The 20828-nt window shown below is 38.9% G+C and overlaps 2 protein-coding genes across 2 annotated transcripts in view; both read left to right on the top strand.

Annotated features, from left to right (window-relative positions):
- Positions 1 to 3056: 3056 nt before the first annotated feature.
- LOC106652161 (glutamic acid-rich protein-like) lies at positions 3057 to 4868 on the top strand. Its single transcript, XM_014370956.1, has 4 exons — positions 3057 to 3111; positions 3286 to 3630; positions 3693 to 4062; positions 4580 to 4868. Exons 1-4 carry the CDS (start codon positions 3057 to 3059, stop codon positions 4866 to 4868), a joined length of 1059 nt encoding a protein of 352 aa, XP_014226442.1.
- A 2808-nt stretch (positions 4869 to 7676) lies between these two features.
- Positions 7677 to 20828, top strand: part of LOC106652162 — a 45462-nt gene continuing 32310 nt past the window's right edge. Inside the window, exon 1 of the mRNA XM_023459274.1 lies at positions 7677 to 7844. The gene's annotated coding sequence lies outside the window, so the exon portion shown is untranslated. The remainder of the gene's footprint in view (positions 7845 to 20828) is intronic.

Genomic DNA, 20828 nt, shown 5'->3' on the forward strand with positions numbered 1-20828 from the left:
ACGCCGTACTCGTGGGATCGCGTGGCCACGCCGCCGCGCTCGCCCATCTCGGTCTTTCAGAGTCCGACCTGCGACTCGATGGACGAGCTCGAGTACCAGGAGGAGCATCGACGCCACGCGCTCATGGACGAGGACAACAACAGCGCGTCGTCGCCGTCGGTCGTCCTGGGTGAGAAGTCCTACGAGGATCCGACGCTCTTGGCGAAAATCAATCGATACATTCGCGCTGGTATAGCCGAAGGTTCGCTACTAACATTTGCACGTCCGACCGCGCACCGACTCGTATCACTTGCGTGCAAAAATAAAAGAAGAGACACACTCGCGTTATACTCGTAATATGCTAAAAAGGATCGGTCGCTTAATTGCCTCTATCTCGTGGTTATCCTCGATTATCTTTGAAAATCGTTACGTCGGTTGGCTTTAGTGCACGAGTCGGCGAAAATTCGCGGCCGCAAAACTAAAGACTCGCAAGGGCATTATAAATCTTTGCCTCTTTCGAGCTCGCGCTCGTGCGCGCGCGTACAACCTTCCGCGATCATTCGTATATAAATCAAACTATTTTCAAGCGTTGGCAACCTTCGCGCACGAATATCGCCTGGCATTTTTCCCTTTCCTTCGAGTCTCTTTCTCCTTTAACAACTATACATATGCACTGTAGCTCTCTGCAGCCTGTCTCTCTCTCGCTCACGCATTTGCAGGTAAGCGTCGCGCGCAGCGCTACGTCCGCAAAGCCCTGTCCTTCGCCGTCGAGGCGGGCTACCTGCTGCCGGCCGACCGCGACGGCAAACTGCTTCGGGTCTCGGCGTCGCTGCTTCGCAACGAGCCCACCGACGCCCAGAGACGCCGACGCAGACGCAAAACCAGCAGATCGTCCAAGATGAAGACGAGGCGGACCTCGAGGAAACGCAAGACCACGTCCAAGCGCAAGCATCGGCTGCAGTCGTCGCCGAGGAGGCAGACCGTGCCCGACGCCATGAAGACCGACGTCGAGTCTCAGAACCAGCCGGCCCCGCAGGAGAGCTGCGCCGGAGCCGGAGGACTCGAGCCCGTGCCCTCGAGGCAGAGTCGAGAGAGGTCCGTTATACCATCTCGTCTCTCGCTGTAGCTAATTCGCACGGCGTCTGTACGCATATCATCGTGTGGCCTCGCGAGCTCTGCAATTTTAATGCGCGGAAAAGTCAAAATCACGCCGCGAGAAAAATGCACGGGCCAAAGTAGAGTCCATATATAATCCCGTGCACGTGCTGTGGTCTCGTTTTCTCTCTCCCTCACTCACTTTCTCTTAATCCGAGCCGAGGCAAGCCGAGCGTACGTACGGAGCAGCAGCGTATAACCCTGGCACGAAGAACCTAATAATTCACCGTCGGCAAAGGTCCTGGGCCAATTTGTCCGCAGACAGCACGGCGAGCACAGATAAAAGCTCCGCCACCCACCGACTATACACGCGCCGCAGCCTTTTCCCAAGCTCTCTCTCCCTCTCTCACATATCTTTTTCCTCTATAACATGATATGCTTTTCTGATTCTTTTCAACGTCTCTCTTTCCCAGATTATTTACTTTTTTCTCTTGCTTCGACAATTTTTTTCATCTTCCTATGAAAAAAATAGACTCGCGTGTCGTTTGAGGATGATTCTTAATAAAATAGGCAATAAATTAACGTCGCAGAATTTTTTACTCGCGAGAATTGCAGCTAAAAAGTCTCGTCGCGTCTATGAACGTGTATGCGAGTAATATATCTATAAAAAGAGAGAGAAAGAGAGCAAAGTGACGTGAAATATAGCTCATGAACTCGGATATCTCGTTTCTCCGAGAGACAGTTGTAATTATCGGAACTACTCGATCGTGCAAAACATTTTCCTTTGAGGTTCGATTCTACACCCTATATTCCAATTCCATCACTGCAAATAGTGGATAAAAATATAATTTGTAATAATTAATTATAATTTTTCTATCGATACGAATAAAACGAAATGAAAATGACGTTTATGTTTTTCCACGACTCGATATAGATCGACCGTTGGATCGATCAAGAGCTCGAGTGCACGAAGAAGCAGTCGCAGTCGCAGCGTCTCGCGCATGTCGAACAATCAGAAAGATTCGCTCATGAGTCCGAACGACGAGGATAACGACCAAATGTGCGGCAGTGGCGTCGGTGTCCCGGTGGAAATGGGCAACCAAGACCACAGCTCGCTTATATCGAAGCCATACGCGTACGATCAGTGTTAGCGAAATCGACTCGACTGGTTCTGTGCTCTGGACTATGTATACCGAATGATGTTTTTCATGTCTCGATCCTGTTTTTTCGATAAATTCACTAGCGTCATTTCAATTGCCTGAATACTCAATAAACACTATTCGTACAATAGAACATTTATTTATTTTGGAAAACAAAAAATTAATTTTTTTGCTAAAAAAAAACAAGAGAGAACTGTTAACTTTGAAAATTCTAGTTTTCAGGCTTTCAATAAATACTTTAAATTTAAAATTGCTCATAATTTCGATTTGTATGCATCCTCACGAATGGCGTGATATCAAACATCTTTCTCGTGCTATCAAACGTTTACTCTGGAATATTCGAAATGTTGATTCAAGTAATATTCGAATGTCTACAAATCACCATTATGTACTTTTCATGCTCCACATGACCACTATCCGATAAAATCTCCCATCGAATACGTGTTACGAACGAAAAAAAAAAACAAAAAAGCAAAATGAACAAGTATGAACGTGGCTGTGAGAGTCGGCTTTTGGGCGGGACGAATGAGCCTTGAAATAGGCGCGAGTCGGACACGATTGCAGTTGCGCGATTGTTTTTATCGTCATTATAAAAAAAAAAACGTCTAGCAAAATTGTCAGTCGACACGGTTAGAGTTCGTTTTAACGCGAATTATTTATCGTCGCGTGATTTTTACGAAAAAAAAAATTATCTTTGGAATAATGATTCTTTGAAAATCCATCGTCGTTGCAATCGTCACTTTCTCTTCGGGGGGATAAAAAATTCAAGTTGGGTCTTTGGTATCTCGTGAATGCAACGGCGCGAAGGCCCTAGGACGAAAAATGGCTCCAATTAAACGAGGTGGGCTGGACTCGAACAATCGCAGCGACAAATCAAGTAAGACACTCGTAAATTATTAGAAAACGAAGCGCATCTACGGATGACAGTGAATGTCGCGCAATGAAAATCAAAAAGGTTATCGGTCGTGCGAAAATGATCTTTCCATTGCGCGAGCGGCTAAAGCTAACTCTAAATTAATGCGCGAACCAACTGCGGCTTGATCGAAAACAGAGAGACACAGACGAGCCGACGACACGAGCATGCTGTACAAGTGCATCGGACAGCTCTGCGGCGAGGAGTGCGACCGAGAGATAGTGCACGTGAACGAGGGCAGCAGCGGGGGCTCGAATCGTCGCAACCACACGTCGGGCAAACATCAGCGCGGCAACGAGGCCATGGACATGGACGCGATCGACGACGCCATGCTCAGCGACGAGGAGTACGACGAGGACTATCGGGAGCCGGCCCCGAGGCCGTCCAATCAGTCCGCCCAGCAAACGACCAAGCCAGCCGGACGCGTGCAGAAGCCCAAGGCACGCAAGGCGCCCCCAATCGCCGATATGCCCCTGAAAATCGGTACGTGTCTCGAGAGCACGCCGTCCAGAAAACGCGATCGCTGAGCCGGGAAAATTTTACAGGCGTGCAAAAAGCCAAGCGGTACATCTGCGAGGCTCTGGACTTTGGCGTTCAATCGGGCTTCCTCGTGCCCAAGGACAAGGGCCGCATCCTGCAGGTCTCGTCGGACCTGCTGAACAGCTCGGCGGACCCGAACAAGCTGAGGGCCCTCAATAGAATCGGGGGCGAGGCGAGCGGCGCGCTCCAGCGCAAGCGGACCCAGGAGATGCGCGACGACGACGCCGAGGCCGACCGGGTCCAGAGGCGCAAGATGCGCAAGGGCGGCCGCTCGCATCGGAGCCGCTCGCGCAAGCACAGGAGCAAGCGAGGCATGAAGAGCAGCCGCAGCCGCAGCAAACGCCGTCACGGCCGCAAACGCGCCAGCCACAGGAGGTGAGATCGCGTATGTGGCATTTCATTCTCATTCTCTTTCTCGCTACTGCATTACGTATGATAATATACGCGCGCGAGCTTCCTAATTGTGTTTCCTTTTGCTTATCTTGACGCCTGACTCGCGACCGCTAATTTTTTTAGTTGCTTTTTTATCTCATAGCCGCGCGAGCCCGTGCGAATGTTTTCTGAGATTACGAGCTCTGTGCGAGTAATGATTAACCTGCTATTGATCGATGTTTTACTTAACCAATTAAGACAAACGAGTAAAGTAAAGATAATGCTATAAGCGATGATAGTAGTGATGAATAGCAACTGTAACACCAAGCGAAGGCCTATGGTAAACAAATTAAGCAGAGCCAAATGATGCTTGTTTCATGCTTGTGGAATACAGTCATTCTTATTCGGCATCTTATGACAAAAAACGATATTAGTTTGACTCTGCTTCATTTTTTACCCTACACCTCCTTGGTGTATTTATCGATCGATAACTCAATCTTTGTTGCTCGATGCTCAACAGTCGGTCGGCCAACGCCGAGGGAGTAGACCCGATCAGCAAGCGAGGCGAGAAGAGCGTGGAGCAACAGCAGGACGAGATCGACGCCGATAGCAAAGAGAGCAACGCGAACAAGAGCGCGACCAACGAGGACCAAGACAACAGCCAGAACACCAGCTCGACGACGCCGGGCCAGTCTCAGGTGACCAATTACGACAGTCAGACGACCAACGACGAGGATAAAACCAAACAGCCGGACGACGACGAGGACGACGACGACGAGGACGAGGACGAGGACGAGAAGAAAAAATGATGGCAGTTCTTCTTGACTATTGGCGCGGCTCCCCGTAGTCGTTGACCATAGTAACTCGATTACTCGCCTGCTACTCGACTCGAGCTCTCATTCCCCCGTCTTTTTTACATGTTTTCAAGTGACGATTGTGATGACGATGTAGTATTGCCGCGCAAACTCTGTGTAGTTTACCTTTTTATTAATTTTTTTTCGAATTACTGTCCGATGCTTTAATTTGACTTTTCTATTTTTCACTCGCTCGGCTAAAAGTAGCGAGTTGTATTAAGTTAAAATTGCCAGTCTCATTTTCCGTGCATTCAGTTGTGTTCTCATGAATTTATGTCCCAAGACAAAAGACGTATTTGGTTTACGAGTATTATTATTGTATTATTGTACACGAATTTCCGAAATATATACCATGCACAATGTTCAACGCTACGATCGATCCTCGAATGCATAAAATTCCGTATGCAATACATTATCGCACGATCAGCGGAGAAAAAAAAATAAAAATTCCGCTTTTCTCGTCTAAAAGGGGAGATCGGAGCCGGTGATGAATTTTCTCGACGCAAAGACAATGAGTATACAGCGATTTTATTTACTTAAATACGTGCACACTTAGCCGCACACTTCTCAAAGAAGCCATAACAGCAGCAGGCGGCAGTGCGCTAAAGGCTATAAAGTTGCGTTGCGTCAAAGTTGATATACGTAATTGAAAGGCTAGTTTTTACCGGACGAAAAGTTGCATTCTCTCCGCCGCTCGCACTCTCTCGTACGCGATAAACTCAATTTGCACAAAGTTTGCTCTTGTTCTCCTCCGTCTCTGCAGTTGCTCTCCACGCGTACACACGCGCATTGTGCGCAACGTAGCAACGAAATTTCTGTTGAAATGCAGAGGTCAATCGTTCGATGTACCAGTACTTTTGTCAAGAAAACATAAATATAGACGAGTCGAGTGGTATATAGATAAAATATTCTTCGAGAAATCATCTTTCATCCTCAAGAACATGTGTATACGAGCGACCGTGAATCTGCACTTTGCCTAGATAAATCAATTCTCTTCGCTCTCTCTCTCTCTCCCTCTCTCTTCGTCTTCGTGCTTGCTTGTGCTTGCTTGTGCGTCTAGACTAAACTTCTCCCGCGATATTCCATACATCTCTCTCTATGCACGAGACCTTGCAAAAAATGTGTAAGTAGCAGTATTAATAATTCTTCAGTTTTACGAGCTTGTATAGTGGTTGTGCATCGTTTCTAAAAGAAGAACGAGAGAAAGAGAAAGTAGGAAGCAAGACGATGAATATCAGGGTGAAAAAGAAAAATAGATCCTGTTTAAATAAATAGTCATTTTGAATTTATTTTTATAGAGAAAATGCTTGATAAGAAGTGCGCATTATAAGTTGAACGCGTTACTTTTATAACTTTATTTACCTTCGCGAAAAAATGACAGTTTAACTGTGATACTTTGTCATTTGTATCGACTCTCCTGCGAACTGCAATACTGTAAGTATCGCACACTTACTCACTGTTCTGCAATTGAGAGGGCATGATATTGACACACAGGCTCATATACAATAATATCTTCAAAAATTAAAGGTAACGGTGGTTGATACTTTTTTGTGAAGAAGTAAAGGAATCCAAGTTTCATAAACGTTAAGGAGTAATTTTTTTTCAACGATTCTTTGGTAAAAAAACATTAGACTATTTCGATCGTGGAGCGACACGCACGAGCACGAAATACGAGCGGCCAGGAGTTACAAAGTCACGCGGCCAACAATATTTGTACAGCCGCTGACCTCTGGCCACAGTTTCGGATAATGAATTGTCTCGTCCAGCAGGAAAATGAATTATTTCAACTTCGGGCTTACATCTCGTCGCGAGTAAATTAAATTTAATCTGCATGAAATTAATTCTCTCTGGGCGCTTCTTTCTAGTTTCCATAAATAAAATTACCTTTAGATCAAGGCTAGGATAAAATGTATATCAAGCACGGAGAATATCGAATCGATAAATGCCTCGAAAAAAAGTCTCATATTTCTCTTCCATATACAATAACTACAGTCGGCATTCTCATGGAGCGAAAGCAAAACGATGAAAACGAGCTTTTGGCTTTTGTGCGGTGTGCGTGTGTGTGTGTGTGTGTGTGTGGCAGGCATACGAGGTGCAACGCAACGTACGACAACGATGACAATGTCGCGGCATTAGCATGGGTATATAGCGACGCAAATACGTGTGCAGATATATATGTGTATACGAGAGAGTGCAACCACGTGTATCCACGTGCCACTTGTCCAGCAGAGCAGACAATGATATGTACACGCACGCTCTGTGCATAGCCCCATACTCATGCGAGATCCGATGCACACGTTAGAAGCGAAAAAAGCTCCGAGACGTGCAGTGCGGACGCGCACGCGCCTGCACCAGCACACGGATCGCTGTTGCTTTTCGCTGCTGCTGTGTTTTCGCCGGCGAATATCTACAGTGATATAGATAGACGCGCTGGAGTTGCTCGCAGACGCGAATACACGGCGATGGTTGTTCGCGCGCGATGGGTAAGGCAGTCAGTCAGTCTACTCGGGACGATGCGACGCTTACCACGTAGTCGTCGTCATCGTCGTCGTCGTCGGCGGCCACTGCTGTTGCTGCTTAGCAACACGTGAACACGCGACGGCTCGTTTCCTTTCTTTTTTTCGTTGTTGTATCGTACGCGAGCACGAGCTCTGTAGGAGCATAAATAAACTGAAATCGTGCTCCAACTGTCGACGTTCGGTCTGATAGAGCAAAAAAAAACAAATAATAACAAAGTTAAGGCTACTGAAACGAAGGCTTTTTTCGATTGTGTACAGTTGATGAAAATATACAGTTGGCTTTGATCGATTGATGCAATAGCTACACTCGATCATGCTTATAGTACATTCGACAGATTGTGTGCATGTATTTAATTGAAAAAAGAAAATGCAAGAGAAAGTAGTGGGTTAATAGCTAAGCTCTTTCTACGAGGTAAGTTGTGAGGTGATTCAAAGTATACTAATGACAATTTCCAAGTACGTTTTTGTCAGCTTGCTGATGAATGATGATCATTAAAAAAGCTTTTCAGAAACTCATGCTTTCCCAAAATTAATTTAAAATTTATCATACAAGCTTTTGTTTTTTCTCTATTAATAAAAGATGCAAGAAAAGCTATTACTTATTTCAATTTTAATCTAATTAATATACATTTTTTTGTGTTTATTTTTTTTGCGTTAAGAGGGAATTAAAAATTGATGTGCTCTTAATGGAGAATTGATTAATTTTAAAGTATCTGCATCATCTAAGGAAAAAGTTAAATTTTCATTGATAATGCACGATGATACATTATTCACATAATCAATGAAATTGAGCTTCTTTATAATCAATTTAACAGTCTTTCTGCCGAGCTGAATTGAAAAAGAAAGACATTTTTAAGAAAGGTATTTATGTAATTATTTTAAAAATTTGTTTTAACACTGGGCAAAAAATGTCCGAATGAAGTATTATTTATGCGTTCTTAAGTAAAATATTAAAACTTTAATTTTGTTTTGTCGAATAATAAGATAATCGGCCTCATATTCAACAGATGAAATAAATTTTTAGTTTCGTATGTACAGTGCTTTTGAGTGTGTGTATAACTTCGTTCCGCTATAAGATTCAGGCACTTAACAAGTATAGCCAATACGAAATAAAAACAAGAAGTTTTAATTACATTTTTTCTCAGCTTTATAAAAAGAAAATAATTATTATTCAGAATAACTTCCTACGGTCGTCAAACGAAGTGTACTTTACAGTGTCTATTTTCCTATATTTTGTTTTTTTGGCAAATTATTCTTTGTCTCGATTTGTCAAAGAAATGAATTTTTTACATAATAATCGATTGATTTCTCTTGTTTAGTATTTTTAACGCAAAAATTGTGTCTGAGTGCGAATAACTATTTCTTTAAACGTCATTGCCCTACGTATAATACTCTAATCCCTAGATTTTACGTAGGCACCCCATTTACAGACACTCGTAAACTTACTTTATACTTGATTCCAGCCACCGCAAACGCATAATCTATTATTTATACACCGCTCAATCTGACGATCGTAATCTTATTTACAGTTGGTAAGAAACAATCCGTCTGTACGAGGTATCGCGCGCACTTGGACTTAATACTTTGTACGAAACAAAGTGTAATACACATCTTCAAAATCCAATTCAATTAAACTTTATTCTTTAAGAGTAAATCTACTTGCTGCTTGGATGTGCAAGTGTTGATCTTCAGAAGATTTTCTTGATTTCGATGTCATGTGCGTGCTTGCTTAATTGAAAATTGACCTACCTGTAGCTGACACTGTACACTATCACAATACGGTATTTTGAACTGCATAGTGTATAATGTCAGATCCATTATACGAATCGACTAGATTACTATAGTTTTTTACAATCCATGAATTTTTGAAGTACCCATATATATAGGGAAGTAATACAGAAATTTATAAGCCGTTTATTAGAATGTCCCTTCTTTGATAGCTGCATAGAGAAGTTGCTTTCCTGAATCGATTATTTAATACTTCAAGTTGTTATGAATGAATAATATTATTAGTTCTCAGATAAATATTTATTTGATAAAATATTAATAAATTTTATAACGGCACTGCACAACCATAGCGCTACAAATTTATGTTTTATCGAATGGTCTGCAAAAACACTCGCGTTCATTTTTACGGCAAGTTCGAGCCGTTATATTTGAGGCCCAATTGTAACCTTCTACAAAATTCCTTTCTGAATTAATTAATAACTTTTAAAAATTAAAAACAAGATGAAACAAGTGCTAAAAATATCTACCATCATAACCATCTTATCATACTGCGTCTTACCAATTCCAAGATCTCAAAATGGGACTCAGAAACGCCTTTCCTCCTCTCACTTTGCGCCCCACTCTTGGGTTCCCACTCTCTCGCAAAATATAAATGACTTGGCCAACGAACAGAGCGATAACATGCAATGTTAGGCGGAGAATCTGAGCATCGTCTCCCACCAGTTTCTCTTGAAAGTACGGGCTGGATGTACAACATGGGGCCCATGGACAAGAGAATTAAAAAACAAGTCTATTTCTATCGTTTCACGAACAAAAGCAATGAACACCATAAACCAAACTGTATAATTTATTATCACATTTAAACCTCAATCAGATGTTCTTTTTTATATAAAATAAATTCTTCTATAACTATTATTATAAATTATAAGCCAATTCTTTTTTATGCGTTGTATATTTGTTTTATGCTCAAATTATTGACTAGTCTTAACTATAATTACATTAAAGATGAATGATTTTCCAAAACTATAAGTTAGTGCTAATGAAATGGTTCTTTACTGCTGAAATATTCAATTTAAGCATCAATATTGTTTTATAATTATAATGAAGGACAGAATAGATAATTTATCATAAACAGTTTATGCTAAGTATGAGTATACTCAAGGCGTAAATGCTTTGAGAGGTATTATTTTTTTTAAAAAGTTCAAATGGTTAAAAGATTTGATCGTCTGAATTCATGGTTTTATTTTGTTTTCAAAAACCATAAAAGATGAAATGCTTGAAGTAGAAAATCTTAAAACTTCATTGAAAACCTACCTGCACATTAATCACGATATCGCGAAGAATTGATTAAACAAATGATACATGTATAGAAAATTACGAAAGGGTGATTATTGACATTAAATCTCATTCGTTCAAGGGCACAAAAAAGGAGTGAAAATTTCCAATTCGAGTGCTATTTCAAGTTATAAATTCTCGCGTACAGTTAGTGCAAGTATAAAAGGACGTATAAATCGAATATGCCACTCTCGCTGCATTGGTTATTAGGCGGCGACAACTGAAATGAATTTTATACTTTTTTTTCCACGATCGTTCTCTTTCGCGTCCTCAGAATTAAGCGTGGAATTGCATTTAGCAATTGGGAAAGGAAAAGGAGAAAGACGAAAAATCGAATTATATTATTATGCGTTATTACAGTCAAGGTCGTTGATTTGGAAACAGACAGAGAGAGAAAATAAAACTTGACCTTATATGATTTGTCGACGTTTATTTTCGAGATGATTATTATTTCATGGAGCGTCAGTAGTTGCAACGATTGTTACAATTACGTCAGTCGAGTTGGGAATATTCTAGCGTTTCTCGGCACATGTATACAGATTCTAAGGCTGTATACTTCTCGTGTAACTGCCGAGCACTGGTCATTGTTGTTTCTTTTCTTAAGAATCGTCGAGGGTTTATTGTTGCTGGATCGCGGGCAAGTGTTGGCGTATAGCTAGCGGAGAGAGCATACAAATTTTAACTACCCTAAAACGATATTTATCGTCAGTGCTGCTATATGCATTCGCCATCATAAATCATAATTTTTTATCAACGCCATGGCTTGGACGTAGGATAAAATTTAAGAAAGTCTCTTATCAAAATCTTGGCTTTTTGCTCAAACAACAAACAAAAGATTTTTGCGATAAAAAGATCCGTAACGAAGCTGCTATTATAAAGTGCGTCTATAGCAGCAACAGCAGCGAAGCAGAAATAAGTCAATAATTATGTGGACGTAAAAATGCACGTGTATAAACTTTGTGCGTCGACGTCGTCGCTTCATTGTCGTGCATCCACGAGCGAGGCTCTAAAGCTCGCTCGGCTCGAGTTCGTTAATCGATACACGCGCTTACGCTCGCTATACATAAGTGTATCAACAATCGTTAAAATCTACAGAATCTCTCGTACATCAAAAGAACTCGTGCGGCGCGTGTCGTGTGTAAATAAACACGACGCATCTCTCCTCTGACACGTTTTTACGCATGCATAAATAGGAGAGAGTTAAGGCATGCGTAAGCGTCTTGTACAATTACGCACGATGAATGTAATGTTGTTTTAATAATGCCGAGCGCCCGAGAATACGAGCTTATATCGTATATACCGAAAAGCTGAGCTAAGTTTGCCTATATTATATACTTTGGAAACATATGCAAGTGATCATGTTGCTCGCCCGTCAGCTTTCTCTTATACCTACGTGGCCGCACACATCCATGCTTGAAGCGTATTATATATCGCGTACAGAGCAGCATATGGTCAGCTGCAGACTCACGTCAGTCGGTCCGTCCGTCCGTACGCGAGTGCGTGCGATGAAGCTATAGTTGCTACTTGACCAACAATGAATTATGTTTATGCCTCTAAAATAGGTCATTCGTGCTGGAATCGTGCTTTCTTTGAACTTCATATGTTTACTCGCATGTGTGTGTTTGCATTGCAAGTTTCGATGCATTTTTCAAAAAAACAATCACTGCGTAGTGCACGATCGTATGTATATTAGATTTGTACTCTAGGGTGTTTCGTATACCCAATGCTGAAGATTCGCTCGTTTCTCGAGATGAAAAATGGCAAAGATTAAAAATAACAATGAAAAATTTTAACTCATTGGGCAAACAAAATTCAATATTATGCGCATTTTAAAAATTGTGACACGTGTTTTCTATTTTAATTTAATTATATATATACTATTCTCAATAATCTTGCTTTAGTTATAATTGAATATGTTTCTCTTTCTTTTTGAAACCTTTCATAATTTCCTATTTTGGCGTAGTAGTCAGATTTTTAACTTACGAGCAATTCACGGCTTTAGTGGGTGTTGAAGTTAGAGCAAAAGAAGTACTATACACACGCACGTAAGCAGATTCTTGCTTTTTCATTGAGACTTTTTTATCTGCAAAACCGTAACGTAAGTTCTGTCGACAGTAATGGGCTTGGTCGGATGTGGAATTTCAAGATGCTATATGTACTTGTGCTTACATGGGCACACAAACACACACACACACACACGCACACACACGTATACGCACTCGCGCACAGTACGTTTGTATGTAGCAAATCTAAGAGAAAAGTTGCAGTGCACTGCGCAGCTTACTTTACCCATTAGTCTTGTATTGCCGCGAGCATTACAAGGAAATGTACGCGCTATAACGTCTGCGCATATTATGCGAGCTTTTAAAAAGGTATCTTTTTAAAGAGAACTACTCTCGCATGTTCGAGAATTTTTTTTATGAAAAACTCAACTGTGGCTGATGATTTCAAATTAAAACGTTGCATTTCTTTAGATTACAGTTCAGCCTTCTGGAATTAGGTTTACATTAAGAGGCTATTCTACTTTGTCGTGTATATAAAAAAAGGTATTTTTCACTAATTTTTTTTAGCAATCTATGACAGATAACGTTCTCAATCTTTTTGCGATTGATAAAGGTAGTATTGAAGTATACAAAAAAAATTTTTTGTTACTTTTATTGTACATGTATATGCGTATAATGCAGTCATATTTGCAGGCAGGAAGAAAGCAGGTACGCACTGTCCCTGTGATTCAGCAAAAATGAAGCACCTAAAACCCAAAATGAAAATAGCCTTTTATGCAATAGTATGACGAAAAATGTCTTTTTTCGCACATTTTTTAGTGCGCAAAAAGCGTTTTTGGGCACTTGTGTGCAGTAAAATGCCTCATTTTGGACAAGGGTGTGCGGTAAAACGCCTCATTTAAATGAAAGTATTTTTCGTCTCCTATTGCATAAAATTTTGTATGCAACACGTGCCCAGCTTTTTGCGCACAGTGTGCGGAAAAAACACCCACTCGTGCCGGCATAGCCGGCACTCGTGTCTTTTTCCGCACACTCGTGCCCAAAAACGCCTTTTGGGCACTTGTTACATAAATAACTATTATTCTGTGAATGGTTGGCTATGGTTGGGAACAATTTTCATTTTTGGGTCAAAAATAACAAAATGGCGGTCGTTTGAGCGAATGGAATAAAAAAAGGCCCTTTTTTCTCGGTTTTCCCTCATAAAAAAATAGAAAAAATTTGAATTTTGACATAATTTTGGTTCTAACCATATGTATATATATTAGGGTGGTCCACTTTTTCAAAAATTTTTTTAATCTTGGGGGATCCAACGGAATCTGAAAGTTTAAGGTTTAAAATGAATTTTCCCGTAAAGTAGAGCTAAAAAAAATGATTTTAGATGGTGTCGATGGATTTTTGAAGTTTTTTTTTTGACGTAAAAAAATCGCAGCCGACAGGAGGCACTTCGATAGTTTGCCAGATTTTCTATAAAGCCATAATGGGTTTTTTGAATACATTTTCTTTTGTATTTTTTGCCGTAGAATCGAATGCCATCATTAGTTTTGGGCTATAAAAACGATTTCAGTGAAAAAATTGCGATTTTTGAATTTTTTTCTGTTGAAAAATCGAAAAATTCGTCTTTTCACGTCTGGCAAATGAACAAAAAAAATCGTAGAAGCTTTTAATCTACGGATTTAGTTAGGAAATTTCATAACGAATCGAAGCCCGTCGTCGGTTTTTGCCTACAAAATTATTTTAAGTCATAAAATTGCGATTTTCCGTAGCTATGATTACGAAAAAAATCGAAAGATGCGCCTTTTAGCGTGTTAACATACACTGAATGTAGCTGTGAGCATTTTAACATGGTTTTTAATGGGATTTTTGGCGTAGAATCGAATGGCGTTGTTACTTTTACGCTACAAATCCATTTTCAACGAGAAATCGCTCCTTTTTGAATTTTTAAACATGAAAAATGACCATTAGGCGCCAGAAAATCAACTAAATAGTCTAGTAAGTATTCAAACATGTTATTTGTCGGGATTTTTTTCGTGGTATCGAATTTTGTTGTTACTTTTACTCTTTTAATTTATTTTCAGCAACAAATTGCCTTTTTTGTAGTTTTACTAACGCAAAATATCGAAAAATGCTACTTTTGGCAACGTAAAAATTTATAAAATTATCTGATCATATTTCTTTTATAAGTAAAAGAACGTGATCCAAATAAGGCAATTTGTTGCTGAAAATAAATTAAAAGAGTAAAAGTAACAACAAAATTCGATACCACGAAAAAAATCCCGACAAATAACATGTTTGAATACTTACTAGACTATTTAGTTGATTTTCTGGCGCCTAATGGTCATTTTTCATGTTTAAAAATTCAAAAAGGAGCGATTTCTCGTTGAAAATGGATTTGTAGCGTAAAAGTAACAACGCCATTCGATTCTACGCCAAAAATCCCATTAAAAACCATGTTAAAATGCTCACAGCTACATTCAGTGTATGTTAACACGCTAAAAGGCGCATCTTTCGATTTTTTTCGTAATCATAGCTACGGAAAATCGCAATTTTATGACTTAAAATAATTTTGTAGGCAAAAACCGACGACGGGCTTCGATTCGTTATGAAATTTCCTAACTAAATCCGTAGATTAAAAGCTTCTACGATTTTTTTTGTTCATTTGCCAGACGTGAAAAGACGAATTTTTCGATTTTTCAACAGAAAAAAATTCAAAAATCGCAATTTTTTCACTGAAATCGTTTTTATAGCCCAAAACTAATGATGGCATTCGATTCTACGGCAAAAAATACAAAAGAAAATGTATTCACAAAACCCATTATGGCTTTATAGAAAATCTGGCAAACTATCGAAGTGCCTCCTGTCGGCTGCGATTTTTTTACGTCAAAAAAAAAACTTCAAAAATCCATCGACACCATCTAAAATCATTTTTTTTAGCTCTACTTTACGGGAAAATTCATTTTAAACCTTAAACTTTCAGATTCCGTTGGATCCCCCAAGATTAAAAAAATTTTTGAAAAAGTGGACCACCCTAATATATATATACTATGGACATTGAGGTCGAACTAAATTGCAAACGCGCTTTCTCACATGTTATATGCAAACTTACATTAGTCGTACCTTTTCCAATATAAATTCGTTGCTATACAGATGTTTTTTTTACTGTCAACTATATGTATTGAGTGTGGTTTATATCGTCGCTCGGTGAGCAATGACGGATTCGGTTGTCGAACTAGTCGTAGAATGTCTCTCGAAGGACTTCTCTTTTTACTTTCAAGGCGCATACGTACAAGGAGCAGATCTTTGTATAGGTCATACAAAAATTACCATCTTGTTTTCATATAGGTCAATGCTGCAGTGTAGTGAATATGATGCATTTGGATTCAGAAACAGAATGTGTGTGTGTGTATTAGGGCGGAGCGAAAAAACCCTTTTGTCGCCGATCGCTTTCTAATAGCAATAGAACGTTAGTATAAGTCAAAAAAAGAGAAAAGCCGCGAGGCAGGCGCTTACAAATGATATTTTCAGTTAGCGCATGAAGCTCGAAGTTTGAATTTCGTAAAAACAATACAATCTCGCTTCAGAAATGAATCACAGCAAAATCTCTCGGCGTCGAATTGACCGATCGGGCTGAAAGTTTCAGGGCTCGTTTTACACACGAACACGAGTTTCTCTGTAAAATTTTAGCCCTCTTGGTGCCTTAGAAACAAAGATACAGTCATAGGAAGGTTGAAAAGCGACGTTAGATTAATTTTTTTTTGTGCTATTTCTATCTTTGTACACCTGTAGGTTGCGCTATTTTTTACCGTAATTTTTTATTATAGTCTCATATAACAAGATTTAGTTGGTATTTTACTCTTGAAAAAAACGAAAAAATAGTTGCTTAGCATGCATTTGTAATGTAAACAAATTCAGGACTAACTACAAAGTTTTCAAGTCCACCACTTTAAAGTACTTCTTAGAATATACTGAAACCCGCGTAGTCAAATTTTGAATAGCACTTACGACAGATAATCGAAAAATTTGAGCTCAAATGACTGGGCTGTTGCTCACACGTTAAAAAAGAAAGATGGTAACAGATGGCGATGAAAATCTTTGCTAATAGCATTACACGTTTCGCGCTATTTGCGTTGTTAGTTGACACAGCCATCATTCTCGTCATTGAAAAGTGGGACTATAAATATAAAAGTACGGGGAAGAGGAGAGAGGAATAAAATGGATAAATGAAAGAATAAAATCAATATGAAATCGATAATTCCATGAAAAAATAATTTTTATTGACATTATAAAAATTTTATGATATATAATGTGATGGTATCAAATACATAATTCCAATAATACTTGATTTACTGTACAATTATCACAACATTCATCGCAAAAGCTAATTTTTATTAATATTAAAATAAATTAAATAATTTGAAAGTCGTCAAAATCAAGATGGATATACTGATATTTCTGTATGTGCTTCTTGATTGTTTCTGAGTTCTGATGTGCTTTCCGAAATTTCCAATGAAGATATTTACATCGATTTTTAACAAAATATTCATTAAATTTCAGAAAAAGTGTTGTAAAACTGATCAATAAAACTTGTTTTTGGTAATTTTTTCAGAAGTTTATGTTTGCACTAGTTTTTTGTTGACTTATTCGATTGAACATTCATAACAATGACTAACTGCATTATTAAAGCAATGTTTTTACAAAGAAAAGATTTAATATTTACAATGAGCGTTGAGCCTCGATCTTCTGCGATTATGAAAAAAGAATAACAAACAGATTTAGTTCAAATAGTCTATTATCATATCGCGGACTAAAACTGGAAGCTGTGGTTTAATTTGGCTCATCTGATAAATAAAGTACTCTTTTCTGAAAGTCTTTTTTATAACTTTAGCTAAATGCCCTTTTATGTATCCACCGATGCATGGGAATTGTTCAGCAAACTTCGATGGATCTGAAGACTCCAACCAATTTTCTACATCAATCCTGAAAATATTGTACGTATCTATATCGTCCGAGCGACTTTTACAAAAATCGAGTAGAGAATCGTTTTTCGAGACCATTATTTTTTCAGCGAGTTGTAATTCATTATCAATTTTCTGAGTGATATGGTCCTCGATAGATTCGGCAATTCCATCTGTCATTCTCAATCTCACGAATATTTGATCGAGTATTGTTTTAATGTCTTCTAGTGGTTCTGCAAAATCAAAGAGTCCTTTTTTGGCGAGAACCATGTAGTGAAGCATCGTTTTGATCACATCGTCAAGCCAATCGTAGGATTCGATGAAAATTTTTGGTTTAACCGCAGCATCAAAATACATTACAAGGTTTTTTGAAGAACTATACTGCAAAACTTCTTTGGGATCGGCGCTTAGTAGGAATGGATGAGATTCATCAGTAAATTCGGTTACTTTATGAATAACTTCCAATGGTATTTTTTCTTCCGGAAATGATTTGTACAACTCATCCAGAATGTTTTCAAAGTTCTGTAGTATGTGTAAATGGATCAGACTTCTCGAAACACGTATGCCTTCTAAATTTTTCACAGACTCCGGGTTGGCGCCGCATGACAAAAGAGCCTTGACCAAGGGTACATTTAAAGCAGAAGCAGCGTTCTGCAAAACCGACCTTCCTCTTTTGTCGGTTTTCTCAATATCAGCGTTCCAAGCGCAGAGTAACTCCACAAGTTTTGTACTATCACTGTGTGACATCGGAACGTAATGCAACACTGAGCCCTTCGCAAGCGGAAAATTTACGTTCATTAGCGCCCCATTTTTAAGAAGTAATTCGACGGCTTCGTACTGTGCGTACTGAACCGCCGTAATAAGAGGAGTCACCAAATTATTATTCAAACGCACTTGTTCATTCACATCGACTTTATTGTCAATGAACTTCTGAATAAAGTCGAGGCGTCCCACTGCACAAGCAATTTGAAAAAGTGTTGTTTTTTCACGCAACCACTTCAAGTTAAGTCTATGCTCGCAATCATCAAAGAGAATTTGAAGCATATCGAAATTTTCTTTTTTAAATGCCACATGAATTGGAGTTGGATTATCTAGATCAACGTCATCTTCATTGGTGTAGGAAGATAATTGTAATCCACTTTGCCCGACGAATTTAGCGATTCGCTTATTATTTTTGTTCACTGCCTCCATTAATAAATTAGCGAGACTTTCACGATCACTCCAAAACTCGTCGCCGAAGTTGAGAGGTAAGCTTTCTCGTTCATTGACTTTATCACTCATGGACTCCAATATATCATATAAACATTTTGTTCTCTTGCTTCTTCTGGTATCAGGCAAAGTTTTGCGTTTTCTTTCACGTAGCTGAGGCATTTTGATTTTTTAACTGAACTTTTGATATGCTATGAAATGAAACAATTGCAGTACTTCACTGTTATTTAAACAGAAGCACTGAAATTGTCACTGAAGCACACTTGAACTTGACACAGCTAAATTCACAGTCACTGGTCGACTGATGGAAAGATACAGTTTTAATTACAAACACGTGTTAAGACAATTTACTTTGAGCAGCGAAACGTATCGATGTTCGCTAGACGAGGGCAAACAACCAACTAATTTTGATGCCTCCTATTCGGGCCTTACATTGCCTGACGAGAGGTATGGGAGATGAAAAGTTGGAGGGGGAACCAATTAAGAAAGGGTCTATTGAGGACTGAAAAAATTTTAAAATTACGCTAATTTAATATATTTAATGTTAAAAGTTAATTTTTTTCATTTTCGGAAGAAAAATAGATTTTTTTGAAAATCTGAGCACACCATCAGAAAGCTGAGGAAATTCCCTATCGAAATCATAGGTCACATATTTAAAAAACTCATGCTCTCAGCGAGCACGACTCACAGCTTGGCGCCAGTTTTTCCGTGTGTATGACTGGCCGTAGTGAAAGTCTATTGAGGACTGAACGATACCGTCACGCCGCGTAGTGGCGAAATTCTGTACTAGCGCACTGGGACAATTTTGGCTAAATAACATGGGAAATTCGATAAATGTACAAAATAATAAATGTTGCACAATGAATTTTGTACATTTATCATTTTTAATTGAAAGTACATACCTAAATATGAATTTAGAAATTTTAATCCTATTAAAAAGTTGATAAATAAGTGTTGATAAACAACATTTAATGTCAAATATCCGAGTGCCGCACAGCGCGGCATTATTTAGTCGAATCGTTAAATTTGTAACTCGCTGTAAAAGTATCTAAATGCACCTAGAAGAAAAATGTAACGCATCATTTCGATGGGAAATTGCCTCAGCTTTCCGATGATGAGCTCAGATTTTCCGAAATTTTCCGCTTTACCCGGGAAAATCGACGGAAAAACTTTAAACTCAATTTTCCCGGATAAAGCGGAAAATTTCGGAAAATCTGAGCTCATCATCGGAAAGCTGAGGCAATTTCCCATCGAAATGATGCGTTACATTTTTCTTCTAGGTGCATTTAGATACTTTTACAGCGAGTTACAAATTTAACGATTCGACTAAATAATGCCGCGCTGTGCGGCACTCGGATATTTGACATTAAATGTTGTTTATCAACACTTATTTATCAACTTTTTAATAGGATTAAAATTTCTAAATTCATATTTAGGTATGTACTTTCAATTAAAAATGATAAATGTACAAAATTCATTGTGCAACATTTATTATTTTGTACATTTATCGAATTTCCCATGTTATTTCGTCAAAATTGCCCTAGTGCGCTAGTACAGAATTTCGCCACTACGCGGCGTGACGGTATCGTTCAGTCCTCAATAGAAATTCACTACGGCCAGTCATACACACGGAAAAACTGGCGCCAAGCTGTGAGTCGTGCTCGCTGAGAGCATGAGTTTTTTAAATATGTGACCTATGATTTCGATAGGGAATTTCCTCAGCTTTCTGATGGTGTGCTCAGATTTTCAAAAAAATCTATTTTTCTTCCGAAAATGAAAAAAATTAACTTTTAACATTAAATATATTAAATTAGCGTAATTTTAAAATTTTTTCTAATAGCCTAGATCGAAAGCTGAGAAAATTTCCGTCTGAATACACGTTTTCCAGACGATTCATTTTATTTTTACTTGCTGAACTACATCGATAAATGTGTAAAAACGCGTTTTTACACGTTTATCGCTGTGGTTTAATAAGTAATAATTATTTTCACACTATGAAAACTTGCATATCAATGGGAAATTTCTTCAGCTTTCGATCTAGACTATTTTAAAAAATCTTAAAATTACGCTTTTTGATACATTTAATGTTAAAAGTTTATTTTTTTAATTTTCTGGAGAAAAATAGTTTTTTCGGAAAATCTGAGCACACCATCAAAAAGCTAAGAAAAT

The sequence above is a fragment of the Trichogramma pretiosum genome, unplaced genomic scaffold (genome assembly GCF_000599845.2).
Source record: "Trichogramma pretiosum strain Unisexual culture from Peru unplaced genomic scaffold, Tpre_2.0 scaffold31, whole genome shotgun sequence".
In the NCBI taxonomy this organism is placed as follows: domain Eukaryota; kingdom Metazoa; phylum Arthropoda; class Insecta; order Hymenoptera; family Trichogrammatidae; genus Trichogramma; species Trichogramma pretiosum.

What these genes read in the sequence shown, in the direction of transcription:
- LOC106652161 (XM_014370956.1), top strand. Translation starts at nt 3,057, where the DNA reads ATGGCTCCAATTAAACGAGGTGGGCTGGACTCGAACAATCGCAGCGAC. An exon ending in CAATCGCAGCGACAAATCAA is followed by an intron (nt 3,112 to 3,285) that starts GTAAGACACTCG and finishes GATCGAAAACAG; the next exon opens with AGAGACACAGACGAGCCGAC. An exon ending in AAACGCGCCAGCCACAGGAG is followed by an intron (nt 4,063 to 4,579) that starts GTGAGATCGCGT and finishes GATGCTCAACAG; the next exon opens with TCGGTCGGCCAACGCCGAGG.